At 37.9% G+C, this 22,511-nt stretch overlaps 1 protein-coding gene across 2 annotated transcripts in view; it reads right to left on the bottom strand.

Annotated features, from left to right (window-relative positions):
- Nucleotides 1–3,172: 3,172 nt before the first annotated feature.
- LOC118336323 (glutamate receptor ionotropic, kainate 3) overlaps nucleotides 3,173–22,511 on the bottom strand; it is an 86,320-nt gene continuing 66,981 nt past the window's right edge. The window contains exons 10-15 of one of the 2 annotated variants that reach the window (XM_035672939.1): nucleotides 19,130–19,353; nucleotides 15,366–15,484; nucleotides 10,491–10,708; nucleotides 7,800–8,025; nucleotides 7,296–7,546; nucleotides 3,173–6,548 (exon numbers count right to left, since the gene is read on the bottom strand). In XM_035672939.1, the coding sequence (XP_035528832.1) occupies nucleotides 6,183–6,548; nucleotides 7,296–7,546; nucleotides 7,800–8,025; nucleotides 10,491–10,708; nucleotides 15,366–15,484; nucleotides 19,130–19,353 (1,404 nt within the window). In that variant the 3' untranslated portion in view covers nucleotides 3,173–6,182. Of the gene's footprint in view, nucleotides 6,551–7,295; nucleotides 7,547–7,799; nucleotides 8,026–10,490; nucleotides 10,709–15,365; nucleotides 15,485–19,129; nucleotides 19,354–22,511 lie in introns of both variants that reach the window. The other variant, XM_035672937.1, reaches the window with a different exon arrangement.

The following is a 22,511-nucleotide window of genomic DNA, read 5'->3' as shown; positions in this document are numbered from 1 at the left end:
TGACTGCATGTGAAGGCAATCTGAATCCAATGCAAGAATGAGGGACTCTGTCACTAACAATGAAAGCTATCATATAGAGTTGTAATTACTGAATGTAAATACATTCAACATAATAACAAAAAATGACAACCTTACATAGTATTAAAATTTGGGTTTGATCTCATGAAATACTAACTTCCCATACCCTGGTCTGTAATACCCTCTGGTCTTTTGTTCGAACGTGATATCCACCTTTATTCCTCCAGAACAATTTTTATTCAGCTGCATCCTTTACAGCTACATATCCTGTGCTTCCTGGAGGGAATTCAGTTTTCTAGGATGATGACAGTGCCTATAATAAGGTTCAGCGCACACTGGCCCTGCTATCAAGCCAATCCTCTGGTGCAGCTTCAGCTAAGATGGGTCTCTCACCCAGTGGGTCTACAGAGATGGGCATAGCATGGGTCGGGCATTCATTCACCCCCAAATGGGTCGATGATGCACTGCTATCGGGCTCCAGCACATCGCCCTGGAGTGTCAAGCAGAACATCACCCACTGACGGCCCTGTCAAGGTCATCAAAAAGAGCACTGGTCTGGACATGTGCCATCAGAGTGAGAAAACTGCCACGAGCATGCATGAGCAACAGACCAAGGCAGTCTCCTAATGGCAAAGACGCTGGAGGTTGGCTTAAGGTTGTACTTTCTCCATACAGTATGTGAGAATAAATCTGCAGAGATTGAGGACTGTAAAGGTACTACAAAGTCCTAATGTCCTTCATTGCCTCTGCTATTCAAAACATGAGCAACACTATGTAAAACCACTCTAGATAAATAGTTTATGGCTCTACATTAGGCAGAAGCCCATTAAGATTAAATCAAACATAGACTTTCCATCACAAAAAAATAAAAAATGTTCCTTTTCTTAAAAGCCACTCTAACATAACTGAGCACTGCCACATACAACTGCCTTTAAATGGAATATTTTTTTTCATTAAAAGCCATTTGTGTAGTTTATTTTCAAAAAGGCTTGAAATAGTCTATATTTGTTGACCTACTTCTAGAGATTGTTGTCTACATTATTGCACCGCCAGTCCAGTGAGATATTTCAAGCCGAACATGTAGCTAATCTGTAAAAGCATGTGCACAAAGCAGTTTGTGGTGTCAGTCTTCCATATTCTGTTTAGTGTTCTCACATAGACGTCTTGGCTTGTCTTTGCTTCACTCATTATTTTTTTGTCTTTTATTTCTATTTCATCTAATTCCTGCATTTCATTCCCTTGCTCATATCTTATTACCACCTATACCTCTTTCTTCATTTTGTCATTAACCCGCTGTTCTTCTCCCTTCACTCTTTGTATAGCTCTCAAATGTTTGTGGGTGTTATATTCAAATCATTCCCTCAGTCTCCTTGGGTTTCTCCTATTCTGACCCCATCTTTTTTTCATTTCACCCCACTGCCTCCACCTCTCATGTCCTTTCACATCTCTTTCTCTTCATCTGGCTGACTCCAATGCTCCCTCAGTCTCCCTCTCTCTTTTTTACATACTCCTGATGCGCTCCTGCTGGCCCCAGTCTGTCCGAAGGGATTAATTGATAGTGAGAGATAATAAATCTTCCCATTAGGCGCAAGGCCCCTGCCCATCGCTCATTATGCGCCCACTGCTCCTCAATGCCAGGGCCTGGGGTTTCCCCCTGCTTTTTTAACACGCATGTCGGCCATCACAAGGCAAGCAAGGTCAATCTTTGCCTATCACACTCGATTGGCTACCTCACGTCACAACACATATTCATTCATGCATGAACACCATTTGAAGCACGTTTATTCCTTTCTCCATCTCTAGATTTGCACTCTCGGTGTTTAACGTGATCGACCTGAGCAGCCTTAAGCAGTCGCTGTTACATGCAAACACAACACTCAGTTTGAATATTTGTGTTTTTTCCTTTTTCTTATCTAGCATAAGACAATAGAAAATATCCCATTAATGGAAAAGGTTTAAGGGACCAGTGTGTAGGATTTACTTGCATCTAGAGGTGTAGTTGGAAAACATAACAATTCCTATATTCAGGTAAATATACACGAATGAAAACATGCTATGAATATTATATTCCATTTCTGCCAATAGAGCCTCCAAAATGTTACACAATGGACCTTTTTAATGGTTCTGATAATAATTCCTGTTACCCTTGAAACACAGATGTTGAGTTTTCAAAGGTTCCTCAATTTCTAGTTTCAGCACACAGAGCTGCCACGTGCATTAGGCTGTTGCTGACCTGTATCTTGGTAACTATCTAGGCAGCTGTTTTCTCATCTATTTTCTCATAGCTAATCTAGGTCACATTTTCCAAAAAATAAAAGTCTTGGGTACAGGTGTGTCAGATCAAAAATTCTCTACTGGGAAGAAAAAAACCTGCACTCTGTCTTTCACTTGTACTCACTTTCTTTATTTTCATAAAATGAGTACAAGTGATGGACAGTGTCTAAGATTATTTCTTTCTTTTCTTCCCAGAAAATAATCATTTAAAAATGGTTAGTGCAAACAAATTCATTAAGTGATATTTACATATTTGCATGCATGGAAACATCCTCATGTACAATGCATTTAATCTCACATCTGTTAAAGTAGCATAATAATGATAATGTCATATCCTTATTATTTGTTTAATTTTTTTGTTTCAATACATTTGCTTGCATTAATTATTCAATGTACTTTTTATGTTTGTCATATGATTACATATCCTTACATAGTGCTGTGATCCCTCACTGGAGTTATTTAAATCTAATCTAATCTAATCAAGTTGCAGGTCATTTGGAAAAATCGTCATATATACTGGGTTTTAAAATTGAGTCAATGTCAATATTTTACTTGGTGTAACCTTTCTAAATGATAATACTAAACTTATACCTATGACTGCTTCAAAGTACTTTGTAAACTCTGTGCAATATAAACAAAGTTATTATTATTATTATTCTTAACAGCAAGTGTTAGCAGCTTTGTACCAATGAACTATAACCAGAGCATAGCTAATAATCTCTTAAATGTAAAACTCAAATGAGTCCAAAATAGTTAACTTTACCTGTAACATTGTAATACTATAACAAACTACTGACTGAGTTCACCTCAAGTCCATGTCTTGCAACATGTTTTTAACATCAATCAATCAGTAGCTCAACAGGAGATATAAATAGTTTGTATTTTTTATTTAAAACTTCATATAACCCATACAGCAAACTGTACAATTGAATTATTCACAATGTGTTAAAAAGAAAATAATTCAATAGCTTTTCTATAATATTTCGTTGAATTTCCCCATGTTTTACTCAGATGTCGGTTATTCTAATGTTCTCTTAACACATACAGTTACTAGGAAAACAAAATCTTTTTTTTTCTTTTTTTTTTACAAAACCTTACAAAAACTATATTCATAGAAATTCTGCATGTCCACAAAGAAAACCCTGGTTGGCACCAACATATTTTCCGTATTGTTTGAAAGGTTTTCTGCCAAATGATAGAAGCTGTGCAACTCAAAAGAAAGGTATGCATAAAAAGGCATACCGTTGTGACTGCTGGAAAATCAAAACTCATATCACACACTGCTAATGGAACACAGGTTATGTAGCTTACATTTTGCATTACTTTTCTCTCACATTTCATACAATTTTGTGTAAAATGACATTATTATTCACATTAATTTATAAAAAAGATGAATATATTCAGTAACCAAACTGACTGTATCAGCCAAATCAGAAACCCTGTTTGGAATTTTAACAAATTTTGATTATGAGGAACTTTTCAATTATTTTCACATATTACAGAGGTGAAATACAAGCAAACTTGAGTCTTTAATCACCTGCATGGAAAGCTACAGTACACGTGAGGGTAACAGTAATATAGTATAACCACGTATCGGCCGCGGCCATACCTTAGACCAGGTCCTAATCGGGATTTCAAGAGCAGTAAAGGTCCAGTTACATAAGATAGATTCTACTCTCCTTACTCTAAGGGAGTGTCCCCTAAATTCATGGGGAAGCTCAACATTTCCATTTCATGTTTACCTTGTAGAAATATATTAGCCATCATAAAAGAAGATTTACACACATTTCCCACCTGGATGATAGTAATCCAATATACCATAATATAATTAATTTCCATTAAATAAATAAACAAGGTTTTGGGCTGCGGAACTGGGGTAAAGTGAGGAAGTAGGTTAAAGTGACCTCTCTAATGAAATAAATAGCATCTACATATTTGACTGTGAACAGAATTCATTTATAACCGTATAAATTTAGCAAAATACATTTTCTCCTGCTGATCTTATCTACATACTCTACTTTGCAGAAGGGAATTGATAAACAATTATACAGTGAATTTCTACCAAACCAACTCTAAGTTTTACAGATTGGAGTTTCCTTGAATCATAGATAGATGTGATTTTTTTTTTGTCTCGACGTTTTAACAACGTTAACCTCACAGAGGTTTGCTGTTCGTTCAGCTCCCAGGTGACAGCAGCTCACAGACTCCTCGAATCTTCCTACGGCATGACACTTGCTGAAGATGTACACTTACGAAATAGGCATTAAAGTCAACATGAACACACAAAACCACCTGCCTTCTGTCTATTCACCACACTATCTTTCAGCATGTTCACACACTACAAGTATGGATTTTCCACAATTGGTAATTAAACAGAAAAGGCTTTCAAGTCTGAGATAACCTTTGAAATCTTCTCATGGTTTTAAACGAAACCCTCATAATGCGAAACAATCCGTTTCCAGCCAAAAAGCCTATAGATCACATCTGATGAGAAATGAAGTAACGGTTCAAAAATGTGTTCAGAAGTACTTGTGACATTCAGTAGTCCGTAGCCACACATGGACAGTCCAGCTCGTGATTGGATGGATGGTCACAATTAAATGCACTCAAAAACTGCACTTGAGTTTTAAGGTCACAGTCTCTTACCTTTTGTCTCTGTGACTTACAATTCTTTATTAAACTAAGATATAAACAGAAATACCTTATCCAATGCCTTCCTAACCCAGTCTGTAGATATATGTTGTTGTTTTTTTTAAAGTACATACATGCTACAATTCCATCAAAGGTAAGTACAAACTTTTGAAATTGGTTCCTATAATTGCTCAGTATTTCTATGATTATCCTTTTGGAATTTACACAGGACCAAGGTTGTGATTTCAAAAAGACATTTCATCAGGAAATCCATCAGGTTTTTTTTCCTCATTCTTCTTATGTAATGATTGTTTTACATTACAGTGTTGATAACAATATTTTGATGTGACGTGGTTCGCTAATTAGAAAATACAATGCTGTGCCAAATGGGATTTACTTTGAATACATATTACCCTACATGGTTTGAAACACTGTTAGAGCATGATCCCTTAATAGTCCCACTTAAACCACTCCAATTTACTTTGCATTTAAAACAAAATAAGCGCTCTCTAAAAAGTGAACTGGCCCATACTGTACTGTATATAGTTCTGTTGAATGGTCAGATCTTTGGCAATTTAACTGATTCAATCGTGTACAAAATGATTTTGACATAAAACATACTTGCTCAAATAAATCTAACCCTGCAAAAACATTATCTAATGGTCCTCTGTGGAATCTTTTAACAAAGGCGTGTCCCCATTCCAGCTTTGCTTTATATCAATGATTAATTTCTTCTGTGTAACAACATAATATCACATAACAACTTCACAACAATTGTATCTTGCTATGGGCTTCCACCTACATTATATGTGTACCTGTGAACCATGCTTTCAAAAGATCCTGCAGCTTATGACTCAAAGATAATCACTCAAGCCTAGACAACATGTTTGAGGTAACATTATTTTTCGGCTGTCAAAGGCCATTCAGGAGTTTATGAAATTCAACAGGATAAAGGTAAGAACTTGATATCATAATTTGAATGTGGCAAAACTGATCTTCCTTTTCCTCCTTGTATATCTGTCATTTATTGCCATTCTTAACAAAGCCTTTCTTCTTGCTTCAGTCCATATTTCCCAATAAAATTCTCAGTCTTTTCACTGATTGAGGATTCCTTGAACGGTGTGTATTTTCTTGTGTTTTTGTGTTGCGCACGTAAACATCAGACTTGAAACTGATTATTTGGGTACACTGTTTTCCCAGTACCCTTCCCCAAATATTTATTTTACCTCTTGTGGTTTGGAATACAGTGGTGAATGTTGTCATACCTGTGTGGCTGATGCTGCCATTTTGAGTTGCCCATGTTTTGTTAGTGTCCCCATGTCACTGTGGTTAATGGTGAATCTGGTGATTCCGTCTATGCCATTGTCTCTAGTCTCTGGCACCACCCCTGACATGTTGCTCAAGAGGTTCTTGCCCTGGGGGGAACACATTGTCATGGGAACACGGGAGTCATCCCAGTGCTGCAGCTCATGTTGTCCTTTCCTGGGAGTCGTCGGTCGTTGTAAGCGTGCATGTTGATCACTGCATCCGTCTTCACCATGACTGGAGGCTGAGGCTTGTGCTTCACCCGCCTCTCGCAGGTGAACGACAGTCTGATCTCGTCCACCATGGCACTGCACAAAGACCTCTGGGCAAAAAGGGAGGATGCGGGGAGGAGAGCAAGAAGGAGAAGAGGGGAAAGGGACGGGGGGTAAATGCCTTAGCTTTAAATTGTTCTGACAGCAGAGAGTGTCCACAGTGTAAAGACCACAAAATGCATTAGAAAATAACATTCATGCTGTGTTACTGCTGGTGTGTGTGTGTGTGTGTGCGCGCGCACATGCATCCATGGCTGTCAGCAATGTCAAATCACACCACCACCACCACATTTAGCCTGCACACGGTTCATTATTGCTGCTGTGTCAGAAAGAGTGAACAAGTATGGTGCATGAGCCTGCATGCAACCACTCACTTAGCATGACTCAAATTAGTGATTTTAAAACGGTAAAGGGTTCATGCTATTCTGACATCTCCAATGACTAATAATGGATTAATTCTCTATGCTCCAATTTGCAATTATGCATGTTAAAATAAGTAAATGTTGTGGTGTTATGGCCAAGTACTCCTAGGGATTAGCCAAAGGCATGCAAATCCTTTTATAAGATGTTTGAACTAAAAGCCATGAATAGAGCACAGCTTTGGTTTAGAGGCTATGTGTATCATAACAAAATAAGCATGGTTAGCAACTTCTTTGCTAAAATCGAGGGTGAAATAACTGAAATCCTGGTGGAGTGTAATTTAATTAATGTTAGATTAATTTTACATCCATCCAAACTAGAGATTAAAGATCAAATGAGAAAAAAAATCTGCAAATAATCTATGGGGACACATACCTGTTCACGTTCTGCAGTCTTCCTTAGCTTGTAGATGAATTCAGCAATTGCCACAAAAACAGACAGCACTAGGCCAGATGCCAGCACAATGAATATACCACCCAGGTTCTGGATACCCATGGGGCCTGTCTCGCGACGCTCTTCATCCAAGCAGCTGCTCCCACTCCACCACTTCTCCTTCAGCATGTGTAGGCGCCCATCCTCCAAGATGCTTAGGATTGCTATGGTGATTTTGTCCCTGTACGGAGAGCCTGGAAGCAACATAAGGCCTGTTTTACTTTGGAAGAAACGCCAGCTGGATTCTGTGATAATAAGGTTCATAAACATGTTGTGGCATACTGTCTGACTAGTAGCTAAAAAAACACATCTTATGCCTCTGCGTTGTCTAAGAAGAACTCCCTCGCCCTCATCCTTCAAAAGGCAGCACACGACTTATAAGACTGGCTTGAATTTTTTATTACTTGGTACTGTAAAATGTATTCTGTGGTCATTCACAGGTCTTACCGAGGGGAGTGCCGATGCCATAGCCTTTGCTGTCGATGAGCCCTCCCACCTGTGTCAGGTTACAGTTCCTCTTGGTGATGTAATCGATAGTTGTGGACTCCATAATGAGGGCATAGTCAGACTTCAGCACCCTCTGAATCCCATCCTCAATAGACTTCACCAGTGATGTGCTTGGCTTGCTGCTCATAAAGGCCCACATCTTCTCAAAAGTAGAAACCTTAGATTTCTGTAAGGGATGGAAAGAGCCCGTTTAAAAAATGTGCCTTTGAACCCCATTTGAACAATCTCCCTTGCTGCAGGTAGGGAAAAAGTGGTTGAAAAATATACAATGCTTTTGCCACTAAAAAAAGGTTGAGCTTGAACAAAATTACTTTCAAACATCACAGCCCAGGGTGTTAAAGCTGAAAATACTGCTAACCATGAAATCTTGCCAGTCCCTCTGTAGCCCTGGTGAATGGCAGAATAACTTTACGCCTATGGGGATTTTTTTAATGCTTGAATAGAAAATGTCAAAGATTAGACGTATAGTATTTAGGAATACAGATTCTTTAGCCAGTGACCGAATAGATTTATATGATTACTCCTACAGATCTCCATTGTCACAGGATTAAAGGACAGTAAATTGAAGCTTTGCGCACATCTATTCTCATAAGTGCTACTGAAGCAGCAATAATAGAATGCCTCTCCATTAGTCTTGCATCAGGCTATGTGGTATTTCATGCAATTTCATATGAGGTCACATTTATGCCATGTCTAATCCTAGATAATTACTGTCTAAAGACTATAAGCCATTTCAAATTGTGAAAGATGCTATTATAAGAAGGCCTCCATTATATGTAACTACAGTAGAAGCACAGTCCTGGTTGGTTAAAATTGAGATATTATAGCCTGATATTAAAACTTAAAACTACCAATTAGGATGAATTGCAATTGTTGCCAAGGTGGCATCTTTGTCACTTTTTTCCCAGATGAGTAGGTGAGGTCAGATAAACCTGGACCTATAGCAGCTTAGTACACAGCTTATACTGGTCTCATGATAACAGATGTTTCCCTATAGATCCCTTATATCTGCTAAAAGTGTAAATTGGCATACTACTGCATCCAGTAATTTCCTTCAACCCTTTAACAGCAAGTGAAAGCTACTTTCCTTAGGGGCAGTTAGACTTGCTTTCATGTGCCCTTCAACGCTCTTGATTTGAAAAGCAATTTAACAAAACATCTCCTCATAAGAGGGTTTTTAGGTGATGTGACAACCTCCCTTGACAACAGCGGCTACAAACAGTTTGTTGTTTCAACAGTATTGATAATAGATAAAGCCTTCTGGTTAGCTATCAGACTACCAGGTCAGCCATCGCTAAAATATTCGCTAATGGATTTTGCCACAATCCACAACACAACATTAACTAGTTTTCTCTGGACATGTATTTTTGATTCAGTGTCAAAGAACCACATCTGGCTTGTACAGTAACTAACCATCTGCTATCTGGTGGATAGTTATTTGAATGAATTTGAACAAAAGTTAAGGAAAGAATCCATCCAGTTACATACATCTGCAAAGCCTTTATCTACTCCCGGTCTCCTCAGTATTTATCATGCTTCTCTGCCTCATTGAGTTGAGTTCATTAGGCTTTTCTGTAAGACCAAGAGGGAGCAGAGGGCATTTGAGCCATGCAACTCTGATGAGGTAATTAAACACCTGCATCTCCTATTTATGACGCTACAATTCCAACTGTGATTTATGAGTACGTAAGTAAATTATCTAGAATAACTTTCATTTACATACTGTAGATATTCAGAGAAAGTGAAGGGTCAACAAGTTGAGTTGCATCCAGGCGCACTAATTATCATTACATACTTAATATGAACACAATTGGATGTAATTCCAAGACACCGATATTGTTTTGATCATACATATCAGCAAAAATCTCTAAATCAAATGACATAATCTGGGGGATCCAGTATACACATACCATTCAGCAGATTCAACAATGAGGCATAGAGCATTTATTAGTTCAACTAAAAATTTTGGGGGGCATAAATATTAGGGCAGACAGATGCCCTGGAAGAATTGATTTCTTTTACTCTCTTGCTATTGAATGTCATAAAATTATGGACCATCTTCAATAGAAATGTGCAGTGTTTTCATTTTCTTACTCTGAGAAACTAACTCTGTTACATGTGTTATTCAGCACCCCAGCAGCAGCAGCATCTATAGCAAAGCTCAAAATAATAAAATAAAGTCAAAGACCCTGCAGGCAAACGCTGAAACTTCGGAATAAAAAAATCATTATGGAGAAACACATCAAACAGTGTAGAGAAGTGGTGAAGCTGTAGAATTTCCCTTTGCCGTGGGAATTAAGATCTAACTGTAAAAATATATATATACCTACGATATAGAAAAAAAGTTTTTGAAAAGTCAATTTAAAAACTCAAGATTCCACATCATGCCTCATTTCTTAACACATCAATTTTTCAACATTATTACTGTACATGTTTCTACCTGCCAGGCTTCAACTACAGTATGACTGTTTTCACACTGTAAAATACATGAAATAAGTAATAAAGAGACTGTATTGTGGTTGACATTTTTTATTCTATATCTGTGTAGTACCTTCAGTAATTGATCCGTCTAATATTTTATTTAATGAAATAATGCTAAAATTGTTTTCATACAACTAGTGTGTGCCATACCTTAAAGAAAGACATGGTTGCGCCATCTTTGACCACGCCATACTCAATCTTGGTCTGCTTAGCAATGTCATCGGCTGAGTCCACAGGTGAGTCCATTCTCTCCACAGTTAGAAAAGCTGCTAAATTAGCTGTGTAGGATGATATGATGATGAGTGTGAAGAACCACCAGATCCCACCGATGATCCTGGTCGACAGGGCTTTGGGCATCAGTTCTGAGCCTGTATCCAACCAACACATAGTGAGAGAGTATTAGTAGAGTTAACTTGAAAAAACTGTACCTGCCAATACAGTAACTGAATTAAACAAATTCAGAAACATGATGGCTTGCGTTTTTGTTAATTAGCCTGCAAATGTTTCTGGCAGTGCCACTGGTGTTGATCAAGCTACTGTCAGTGAGGAAACAGAAAAGGAAGCCAGTTTGGCAGTTTCTTCAAACTCTAAGCTAAAAAATTCAGAATAGGCTGATCAGACCAGTAAACTATATATTCCTCAGGCTTCTACATTGGGTATAAAAAGCCTTTTATGTGAGCCTTTTAGAGCTGGCAGCAGTAACTTTCACTGTGTACTCTATCAAACTGCAAAAGTTTGTTGCAGACTATCAATTTATGTCGCTTTGAGATCTTACACATCAGTAACAAACTATGTTTTAATTGAAAATAGAATATAAAAACTTTTAATAAGGGAATATAAAAACTACCAGACCTAATTTGATTATTTCTAGTACTGTATGTTCCAGTTTTACTTTACATGTACTTCACACTAACTATAATTAAGTTTCCTACCATGCTCCAATTATGTAATGTCAAAGCTTATCAGATTTACCAGATGTACACATTAACAAATCATCACAGTATGTATAAAAAAAAAAGGAAAAAGAATAATCAAGATATAGTACCTAGCCAGACTGACAGTACACCTCTGCATCAGCCTTGACTTTGAGTGGTCCTCTGCTGAGTAATACTATGTTTACAATGGCTCACTGACTGGTGTTAAAGTTACTTTATATCTCATCTCTGACAACCTTTAAAATACCCTTGTGCTTGGTGCACTCTGTTACTTTACTGAGAAGATTTATGAGGGCAATTCTAAAGAGTAACAAGCCCACAGAAGGGGGGCAGAGTGGTCAGCTCTTTAACCTCTTCTACCAAATTTGATTGGATTTGTCCTTTGTGGTTTGACAAAGACTCTACACAGTTACAAACAAGGGAAGACAGCAGCATCCCTTAATTCACTCTGGCTTCAGAGAGGGAAGATCCAGATGCATCCTCTGGTTGCACTAAAAATGAAGTGAACCAACGGGTAACTCAATTGAAATCCACACTATAAAGTGCTGTTGTCAGCAGGGAACAGTATATGGCGCTACATCAGAACACTCTAATAAATACAAAAAGCAGATCAGTCATATGGTGCCAGGGAAATAAAATGGTGTCAATATGCCATGCATTTCCTTGAGGAAGGACTCATATCTTGTAAACCAGGGAAATATAAATGGACTATACTGTAGTATTTCAGTAACTAAAACATCACATCTATCTTGCTGACTCCTGCATTGCTCATTCACATGGATACTGTAAATAGCTGCCTAAGACTATACATACACAGAAGTACAAATATCATTGTGGCAATATAGACATTTTTGTGATCAGATTCAGAAATTTGCTTTTCATCAAAAATGGTTTATTATGCCATATTTCAATTGTTATATTTTTGTTACCTTAGAATGAGCCTTTTTTATCTACAGACACTGCAGGTTGCCTTCTGTAGAGTCCACCATGTTGAACCACCGTGTTTCTACTGTAACCCAGAAGGGACAAACCAAACACTGGCTCTAACATTTTTTTAAATCCAGCAGTATCAAGTTATTGTCCATCTGTAAGTTCACGCACAAAAATGCTAATGAATGACTGAATATGTGGTATGCTAACCTTTAGCCTTCAGTTGTGCAAAACCTCACCTGAGTCTGTACTCAGCAGAGGGAATTTTGTATACTGTTATTATAAGAAAATTCCACATTTGAATGTAAATAAACTATGTTGAAATATTTTCGCTATAATTTATCAAATTTTTGTTTCTCAGGAGATGTTTTGCTTTAAGAAAGAAAAATATTAAGCTGTACTTAATAGCCTCAAAAGTGGGTTTAGAGAATTTATATGAAAAATAATATTAAAAAGTAGACTTGAATTTTTGAAGATTCTTTTAGTTGAAGCCTGAGAAAAGCTGTGCTGTTGCATTTTTAACTCATTTTGGATTTGTTTTATCATCCAGTCTTAGGATTTATATATCAAAGTTTCCATGTTTCAACAGTTCCTCTGTAATGCAAAAATATTCTTAGTAAAAGCACTCAGGGAAACTGTTTTTAGACTTAATGTTGACTGAGGTTAAAACAATGCCAGCCGTGCATTCATTTATTGTGTGGGAGCTCCTTTTTGCAGCATTTGTGTATACTATATACAATAGAGGAGTTAATGTACAAGTATGTCTATAGCCACTACTAACACTACAGCTCACCTTTCTTAAGTCTTTCTGACACTGCTATTCTCCCTTGAATAAATAAACAGAATGTTTTGTATTTAATGATGCTTTTTGAAATGTCAGTTGGGAGGGGGAAAAAAACTGTTCTCTGTGGATTCAGTAGTGCATTGTGCTTAATGCCCCGGTTTTCTGAAGTGTTTCTTCCCACTAGCAATGCCTCACCTTAACATGAGAGGACTAGGCTTTCCCATGAGAATGATTACCTGCACTTAGCCGTCTCTCTGTGGAGTCATAGCAAAAACTTCCTTTCAGAGCTTGAGGCTTTACTAGTAGTTAATTGCTTTTAAATGGTGACACTTCTGAATGGAAATGTTTATTCCATAGCAAGTACATCTTGATCTGAATCTCAAGAAGGGGCAAAGTCACAACTCTGGTTTCTGAACCACAGACAAAACACCACCACAGATTTATTCTTGCATAAAGGACCAAATGAAGAATGCAATAATTTAGGCTTACAACTATGCATCTTGCTAATATTTAGAGTAGAAATATGTTTTAGAAAATCAAGGGAAAATGTTGGTAAGAATTGCGGATTGGAAATGAGTCAACTCATAAATCAAACGCACTTTCAAAAAAAAAATTATATGGGGAAACCAATTTACGGGAAATGATCAGACATATGTTTGTTGTGAGCAAAAGCCTACTGAGACCCCCAGGAATGCTTTTGAAGTACACAAAGTGTTTGCTTTTTGCACCTCCTCACATTTTGTGTTCTTTGTGTTGTGTATGACACCTCCCTCCCACAGACAAGCTGGTAGATTTTTTTTTTGGGATCTCCTCAAACCCGTCCATTTGCATTTTAAACATGTCAAGGAAATGGCTTCCGTCTCAGCTGCTGTCACTGTGTTTGGCAGACAAGCAGGGGTTGTCTGTTTATGTGATACAGATAAATATACCTCGCTGCAGATACCACCATACAGCATGTGTTACAAGGTACTGTAGAATAAATGGGTGTCATGGAAAGCCAGAAAACAGTACATGTCAATTTAAAACTTACATTACAGTATATGTTCAATATCATTGTGAAGGTGTTTTTGACAATACTTAATTTAAAACCCATGTAGAAACAGTCCTGCAATATAAAAAAAATATGCCAATAGAAATAAACCTGTTAACAGACACATAAGGCACATGAACTTCCCATTCATTTTGATAACCAATGTGAAACATTTTATTCAGGCAACTATGAATAAAAACTAATTAGCAGTAGCAGCTTTGGTTAACCGCTGTAAATATGAGAAACACTGGAGCTCAGACATTGACAGACAACACTGTGAGCCACAGTATGAATTATAATGGGGAAATTTTCCCTGTTTAGTTTAATAATATAGCCTACTAACTAGCTCATTTTGTTTTGATTCTCTCTCTCCTCTCCCTCCCGGCACGCTGGTGCTACACTCGCAGCCCTCTGCCTGCACCGGCAAATTGGCAGAGCTGCTATGCAGTTTCACAAGAGTGCTGCCGAGCTTCTGTGCTTAATGAATTGCTGAATGTGTTTGCTATCCTTACGGGCAAAGATCCACTGCTGAGTCTCACTAAGCCTCCTTGATTTGTCTTGTTACATTGAGGTTAAACATTTTATTACTTTGGTCTTTTTCCTCCACAGTTGACTTCATTATGTTATTTCTGGGCTTTCATTTGGTTACCTATCGCTTTAAGGGACACCTAGCACGTTAAAAATAATTTGTATCTTTTAAGACAAAATTTAGAATTATATCTGCAGTGGGAGGTTTAGTAATACAGTACATGTTGGGTTCTTGTGTTGAAAGAATGAAGAGTTTCTTTTGTTCTGACTTTTGAAAAAATTGTATATTAGCATCAAACAAGCTCACAGTGACATTTAATTGGTACGCTACTTGTTGGACAGTGAGACATATGGATTCTCTACAGCGGGTCACTCTCAGTGCAAGTCGTACAGCTCTGAAAACATCACACCAGCCAGTTCAAGCATGGTTGACAGCTGGTATTTGTCAGACATGTTCCTCAACTTACCCTTTTCGTCCTAACACTCAGAAAGCTCTTGAGCAGGGCCAGCGACTGCGTTATGGGGAAATAAATGCAGCAATGTTTTCCATCCTTAGCTGACAATCTCTGACAAGTGCCTGGCACCTACTCTTCCCTTTTTAAACAGCAGGTAGGTGACAACAGCCTTCCCTTGTCATGTAAGACTGAGCTCTGCAGTTGTTCTTGACAGGTAAATGTCTTATGAAACAGTCACGGAATGGAAATCATGGAGCTTGTCAGTTAAAGAGGCAGAAAGTGGGAGCTAGCAGTGCACAGGAAAAGGCGGCTGGTGTGATCGTATTGTTTTTGACAGGTAAGAGGATGTGTGCAACGCCATACCTTGTTGCATTAAGGAACCGACTCCAAACCAGAAGCTGTTGAGCAGGGTAAAGTTGTTTTCCACCACATCTGATCCGGGGTTACAAGGATGGGCGTCGTACCATTCATAAGGGCTGAACCTGGTGAACGAGACAGGAAGTTGGAGAGCTGTTTTTAAATTGGTTAACACCATTCCCTCCTGAAGAGGAATCTCAAGAACTGAATCATATTAGCTTGAGACCTATTCTGAGAGTTACAGCTATTTTAGAGTTTTGCCTTTGGTTTGGAGTGACATAACTTTTGATTACTACACTATAGCAGCAGCTTTACAAAGAAGTAGTGAAAGCAGCATGAACAGCTTTTTGGCCACTTGGGGGCAGCAGAAAAAACTTCAAACAAACTTAATGAAACTGTAAACTTGTTGTGAAAACGATGGGCAACAGCTTTCAAATTAAACAGAATCATTTGATCAATTGTTACCATAAAAAATTGATTGCAGCTTTAACAATGGAACTTTGTATGCAGTCATAACATGTTGGGAACAATGTGACCACCCATCCATAAATTTCAAGTTGTTTGTATGCAGTTGTTTCATTGGTTTTATATTTTAAAGTCAACTGGTCGTGATGAATTACCTTTACATATCCTCTCAACTACTTCTTATATGTTTTGTACTTGAAGGTGACCAACGAGCCACAAAAAATATTTTTATATAAAATGTCATGTTTAAGGATGTGAAGGCTCCTTTAAAGTCACATGAAACCATAAAACATGCATCTTTCTATATCTCTGCCATTTCGTTTGACACCTGCTGAAAATGCTGTGCACATTTATTGCACAAGTCATTTTTAGAGGCAGATGCTGAGATAAAACATGCTAAATGTCACTACTTCCCCCTTTTTACATTTTTTTTATATAGGAGAAACCTTTTTCTGGCTCTTTATTCTGGGAGTTCTGTTGAGTAGAGTTGAAACACTCTAGATAGTATCTCCTCAAAATGTGGCATATCAGTAACTTTGATGAGATATAGTAGAAAGTGCTAATGGCAGAAAAAAAGCCTTTTCTTCAAAAACCAGATAAGTAACTAAAATGGTCCGAAACACTGGAACCCTCAAGTGCATATTCTCAGTTCTGAAGGGCCATAGTGACAATAATCTACAAAGATTCAATTGACTGAAATTTATATTGTTCAAGAGATAGATACACTTCAATCTAATTACATGCTGCAGAAATATTTTCTAATACATCAGCAGTCTATTTTAATCACAGACACTGAACAAGATGGATGGTTCATCATGAAACAGCTCTATAATGGAGTATTTTCTAGCAATCACTGAAGTCCTTCTCCTCTTAGTTAAGCAATCAGAATTGTGAACTGATGGACAATAAGAGGGTGTTATTGCCCAGTGTTGGCTTCCCTATGTTTTGTTTCTTATGTGTTAAAATGACTACTGTCAAATATACACACTGGTGTTTTCATCTAAGGTTTTTCTCTAAATATTCCCAACTCATGCCCATAACATTTGCAGACATCAAAAAGGACTTAAACAGGCCACAAATGAAAAAGGCCAATGTCTTTTTCCACTATGTTGAGTGCAGTTTCTACACAGACAATGTAACTGATTCAATTCCCCTGCTAATTTCTAAAAAAGGTTGTGCTGGCAAGCAGAGCCATAAGGTTGCTTCAGACTGCGTGCTGAACAACCCTATACAAAACTGTCTGCTAAACAACACTATTAGCTGTCAGCCAAGAGTACAACCTACACATACAGTAGACGAGGTGATCTGGAAACGGCTCAAAACATAACATGAAGCAAAATATTATACTGAATTTGTACTTACCTCACCCCTTTCATGCAACATGTACTGCCATCTAATGTTTAAGTACATCCAATCATTAACAGTTTTCATTTATTTTCACACTCTGATAACACTGAAATTCTTCTGTCCTTCAATGGTTTATGTTCAGTGGCAATATTTTAAGACTACAGAAAACATTTGGCTATAAATACATTTAATCAAGGATACATTATAGAAGCATTTTCGTGACATTTAAGTCATTTAAAATTTACTACAAAGGCTGTATAGACATATAAGCATGCATTTAGATCCACGTTGAAGCTATTTATAGAGCAACATGTTTAACCCAAATTCACAAACGTATAACTGCTTTTAAAGATTTTTGTTAGCACTTTGCAAAGGTTTGTAAAACCATAATTCAACATTCAACAGAACAACTATACTAGAAACATTGTGCAAATTCACATATTTCAAAAATTGCTAACTGTATTGAGAATATAGAAACATATTACATAGACATGAAAACTTAAACCAGGTCGCTATGTTTCTACATGAGACTAGTATGCACACAAAGAAACCTCCATCACTCTTACACACTTAGTGGAACGTAAATTCTTATCCACATCAATGGCCAGGTCATACTTGAAAAATATAGTTTAATCTCAATTTTGAGATTAAACTAAAAATTGATTTTAAAAATTGAGACTTTTACCTGGTTAAATAAAGGATGTATATAAGGAAATCTTCTAATAATCTGTACTCAGCAGCTTTGTATTTTCTCAGATGTACATCTCCAGGATTTGAGTTATGGCTTGAATGAAAGAAGCAAATATATTCTCGCCTTACATCATCTTAAATCCTACTGCTTTTTAGCTGATTTATGAAAATAAAGAGCAGCGTTTTTGTTTTTTTTCACAGGCACATTACAGTATACTTTACATGTAATTTATTTACAACTATAGACAAAATGTGCCTTTGGACAAATGGTACCCTGCAATATAATTACTATTTTGCAGTAGAGCTTTTGAAAGCCAAAGTGTTTTCTACCTTATGGTTGGTAATGCCTTGACACCTCTGTCCAGCATTTGAAATTACCTACTTCTGCTGAAGTAGCCCTCTTATTGTTCAGTGCTGTCTGTTTAATGCTCATATGGTGCACTTTTAGGGATGCAGCTTTTTCAGCTATCTAGGCCGGCCTCCAAAAAAACTGCAACAATTTAAGATGATTTTCTACTTATGTGAAGCCACTCCAGAATTTGTTTGGTCTCACAACAACGAATGAGGATAGAGGAGTGCAGCTGTTTGCTCTCAAGCCCCAGAACTCCTCTCAAAGCTTGCTTTTCTAGAACTTCCTCAAGCACCACTTTGCATGAGAAGCAGCAGGAAATACTGACAATGATGCTAACAGGATATTCATCATATTCATGACCCAAAAAAAATTACAAGTGAGATGCTTTTCAGCCAATCAAACAGATAATCTCAATCCATAATAATTTTATGACTTATTACAGCCAGCAATTTAAATTTTCAATGTAAATGCTGATGATCTACTAAATATAGCCTTCTCTGATGAAATTTCACATCAGGTGTGTATATTTTCTTTTCTTTGCTTTGCTAAATATGATAATTTGAGAAGTTATGATTTTTGCCTCAGCAAGTACTTCTTTTTAAATGATAATTTTAAGGTGCATCATTTAAAGCTGCATTGTCAATTCCAAAGACATCATACAGGAAACAAGAAATTGCAAACTGAATGGGACTTTGCAACTCAACTGAAGGTTTCTTTCTATTCCTCCCCTCTCTGCTGGGCTGTAGAGAGCCCATGCAGACATAACTGCCTTGATCACTACCCAGCAGCAAACACAGTATGAGAAACTTGCTGGTGCACTCAGCCTGCAGTGATAACCAAGTAAATTGCTATGTCTATTGAAAGACCTCATGGAAAATGTATGATAGGACAAATAGTATGTAACTTGCAGACTTACCTGGCAATGACAAAAAGCACACAGCTAACACCAAGGTAGGCCAAGAGAATGTAGACCCAGATGTCAGGAGTCATGGGGTTCAGGAAGGAGAAGAAGCCGTTGTTGGTGGCATTGGGTTTGCGATACAGAATGCTGATGCCCATGCTCATGAAGGGCTTGGAGAAGTCGATGACCTTTTCACGCATGTAGGTAATGGTGAGAGGAGCCACTGCCAAGTCTGCTCTCTGTAATGGGAACACAAAAAACATAATGGATAATTGTTCTGATTCCTGTTATCATATTGGCAGGAGGGGGGCTAAGCTCACTGAACTAAGCTAGCAGCATTACTCTAGAGGCAGCAAAGTCAGTCTGTTGTTCTGTTGGTCTGTTGTTCCACCACTTTGGTATAGACAGCAATATCTCAGCAACCTTTGCATGGATTGTCATTAAGTATGGTTTGCGCAACATTTATGGTGCCCAGAGGATGATACATTTGGTGATCTCTTGACTTTTCCTCCAGCACCACCATGAAGTTGACATTTGTGGCTTTGGTACAATTTGGTACTTGGATATATGTCCACCTCAGCATTTATTTTATTAACTCTGGTGATTCCTTAACTTTTTCATCAAACGACCACCATCAGATCAAAATGTATCCAATACTTTGGTTATATAGTCTCAGCTCTGCTTTGTGTTTAGTGCTAATTAGCAAATGTTAACATCCTAATATGCTCATTGTCATTTTAGGCATATTAGCATGCTGATGTTAGATTTAACTCAAAGCACAGCTCTGCCTAAGTACAGTCTCACAGCACCTAGCATGGCTGTAGGCTCTAAGTCATGCTAAATCATTGGAACTGTGAATTATCTATTAGGAGGTTACAACAGGGCTATAAAACATTTGTCTTTAATTCAAAGTTTGGAGACACAATAAAATATGGCTATGACATTCTCTGTAAAACTTAATGTGAATATGAACTTGATAATGTGATTGTGAAATATGTTTCTGTCTTTTCAATGATGTCTTTCCGAAATAGTAGAAACGTCGTTCCAATGTATCAAAAGCAGTTCCATCTATAAAGCCATTATCTGGTGTCACTAGAATGACATACGACACCATATAGCTTTATGCAATGGACACGGCTGAGCATGACAGATAAGTTGCAGTCACCTATTATATGCGTATGACTGCATATTCAGAAGGTTACCATTTATATTGGCAGCCCCCACAACTCCCCAGCACCATGGCTGGACAGGAGGTTAATGAAACCAGCTGCTTGGTTCACGCTTGGATACTTTTTTCCCTCCAAGAAACGACACAACTCACAAAGGGAGGCTTTCCTTTTTTTTCCTACATACTGAGTGGTGAGAGAGGAACAGGGCTTGTTCATACAACAATTCACTGTTACAGCATTTTCATTGAGTAAAATGAGATCTTGTGTTTGTTTTGGGACGTTATGCAAAGCCATTAGACCTGAACCAACAGGAATTGAATCTACTGGTTCCAGAAACACAAACAACCTTAATGAGATCAAAAGAAATTGAGCTGAAATTGAGCAGCCATGTCCTGCCCTCCTCTTGTGAACTGATGTATTGTATGACATCTTTTCTTTTTACAAAAAATACTAATTTTCTAGACCCTACGGCTACTCTTAACATGAATTTAACTTTGCCTGTGGATTGGGAAGTTCTTCAATCAGATTCATGCGATAACTACCACATAACCGTAAACAAAGGTCAGAGAGAAAACATTTCCACTTTGAGTGTAGCACTGCAGATTACGTGCTCCTGTGGTCAGCACCACGGTGGCTAAATATACGGTGGCCTCCGAGGAGATGGAAAGATGGGAAAACCAGTGCATCCTGCAGTGCATCTGCTGTCTCTTTTAAACTATTCAAATTCGTACATCACATACTGCTCTCTCTGTTCTCTGCTGCCAACTGCAGCTTTGAACCAACCTGCCACTCAGCCGGAAGATCAACCAGCATGCGATTCCAGACATCCCTATGGTGCGCTAATATACATGCTGCATGTCCTTGTTCTGCTTAGTGCTTAGGCACACAAACTGGGCACAAGCAAGATAACCTGATAGTGCCCTGCTGCGTGCCACATGGCTCAGTGTTATCTGGGTTTGCAGATGGTGGGCTTAGTGGTGTTCTCCCTGCGGACCTCCTCACCTGATGACAGCCTGAAGGATTCATGAACTTACAACTAACGTGATCCATGCATTTCCGATCTACTGACTGTACACTGAACTTACCTTTTACAATGAGCTGCTTCTTATTCTTTGTTTATGAGAAATAACTGAAGATAGCATAGGACATTAGTGCATTTTCTTCAGCTCCAAACATAGATTAATTTCATACTGCTTACAACCATGCTTTTTTATCCATCTCCTATATAGTGTACATTAGCATTGTGATTGCAAGCTGTAAAATGCAAGCAAAGGTTGTATATCGCTTACATGATAGTGCAGTTGTGTTGCTCCTTTTGTTCTTTTTATGAAGTGCAGAGCAGATACCAGAGCAAATTTTGCTTCAGTTCAATGTGTTGCAATTGCAAAACTATACTTTGCTCAACTATGCAATGGTTACTGCAGATAACAGACAATGCTGCTGTAGGGATGCTAAAGGAATATGAAAATGTCTGATTGGCCAGTTGTACATGCATTTACAGAATCAATAGTAAGGAATGAATGCAAATTGTGACACTTCCGTGTAACCGTATAGATATGCCTGAACCAACTTATATAATGGAGTCTCATATCAAAATATAAATATGGGCTAATCATGAAGCATATGCAGTGCAATAAAGAAATTGTTGCTTTGCATAAGCAGCGTGTTCAGAGTGTGGTGAGCCTGGAACTGTGATTTACACAAGGGTGCTTTGGCAGGCGGGACAGACATGTTTGCTGTTGATGCAGTTGAACTGTTGCCCTTGCAGCTATGGGTCAGCCACTCTGACCACCAGGTCATCCTGCTGTCTCAGATAAAAAGCAAAATCACACGTCTATCCTCTTGCAGTCACATGCTTTCTTCAATTACCAAGAAAAACCCTTAGATGAGCATAAAAATACAAAATAGACCTAAATCTTGTTGACTACAGTATATATCTGCATAAACAATGAGGGTGTGGGCTGGCTACAACCTTCCATCCTTTTAGATTTGCTATCTGTCGAAGCAAATATTAATTGCCATGACAGAAACAAATGATGTGCTAAGCACGCTATTAACATTTGCATCACAGTATGATTAAAGTGATCATCTATTGTGACTAAATCAAGTTTAACAAGGCCTGTTGCATCATTTAGCACCTTCCAAACAATGCCCTTTGGCATTGCAGTGAGCTTTGTGACTACACAAAGGAAAATAAAGGGCTGTATGTTTCACAATGCTAAACTGTT

This window comes from Morone saxatilis, unplaced genomic scaffold, assembly GCF_004916995.1.
Source record: "Morone saxatilis isolate NCDOM2014 unplaced genomic scaffold, NCSU_SB_2.0 Contig24, whole genome shotgun sequence".
Taxonomy (NCBI): Eukaryota; Metazoa; Chordata; class Actinopteri; family Moronidae; genus Morone; species Morone saxatilis.
The sequence above is the reverse complement of the archived record's forward strand: the minus strand, read 5'-3'. Positions and strand labels throughout refer to the sequence as shown.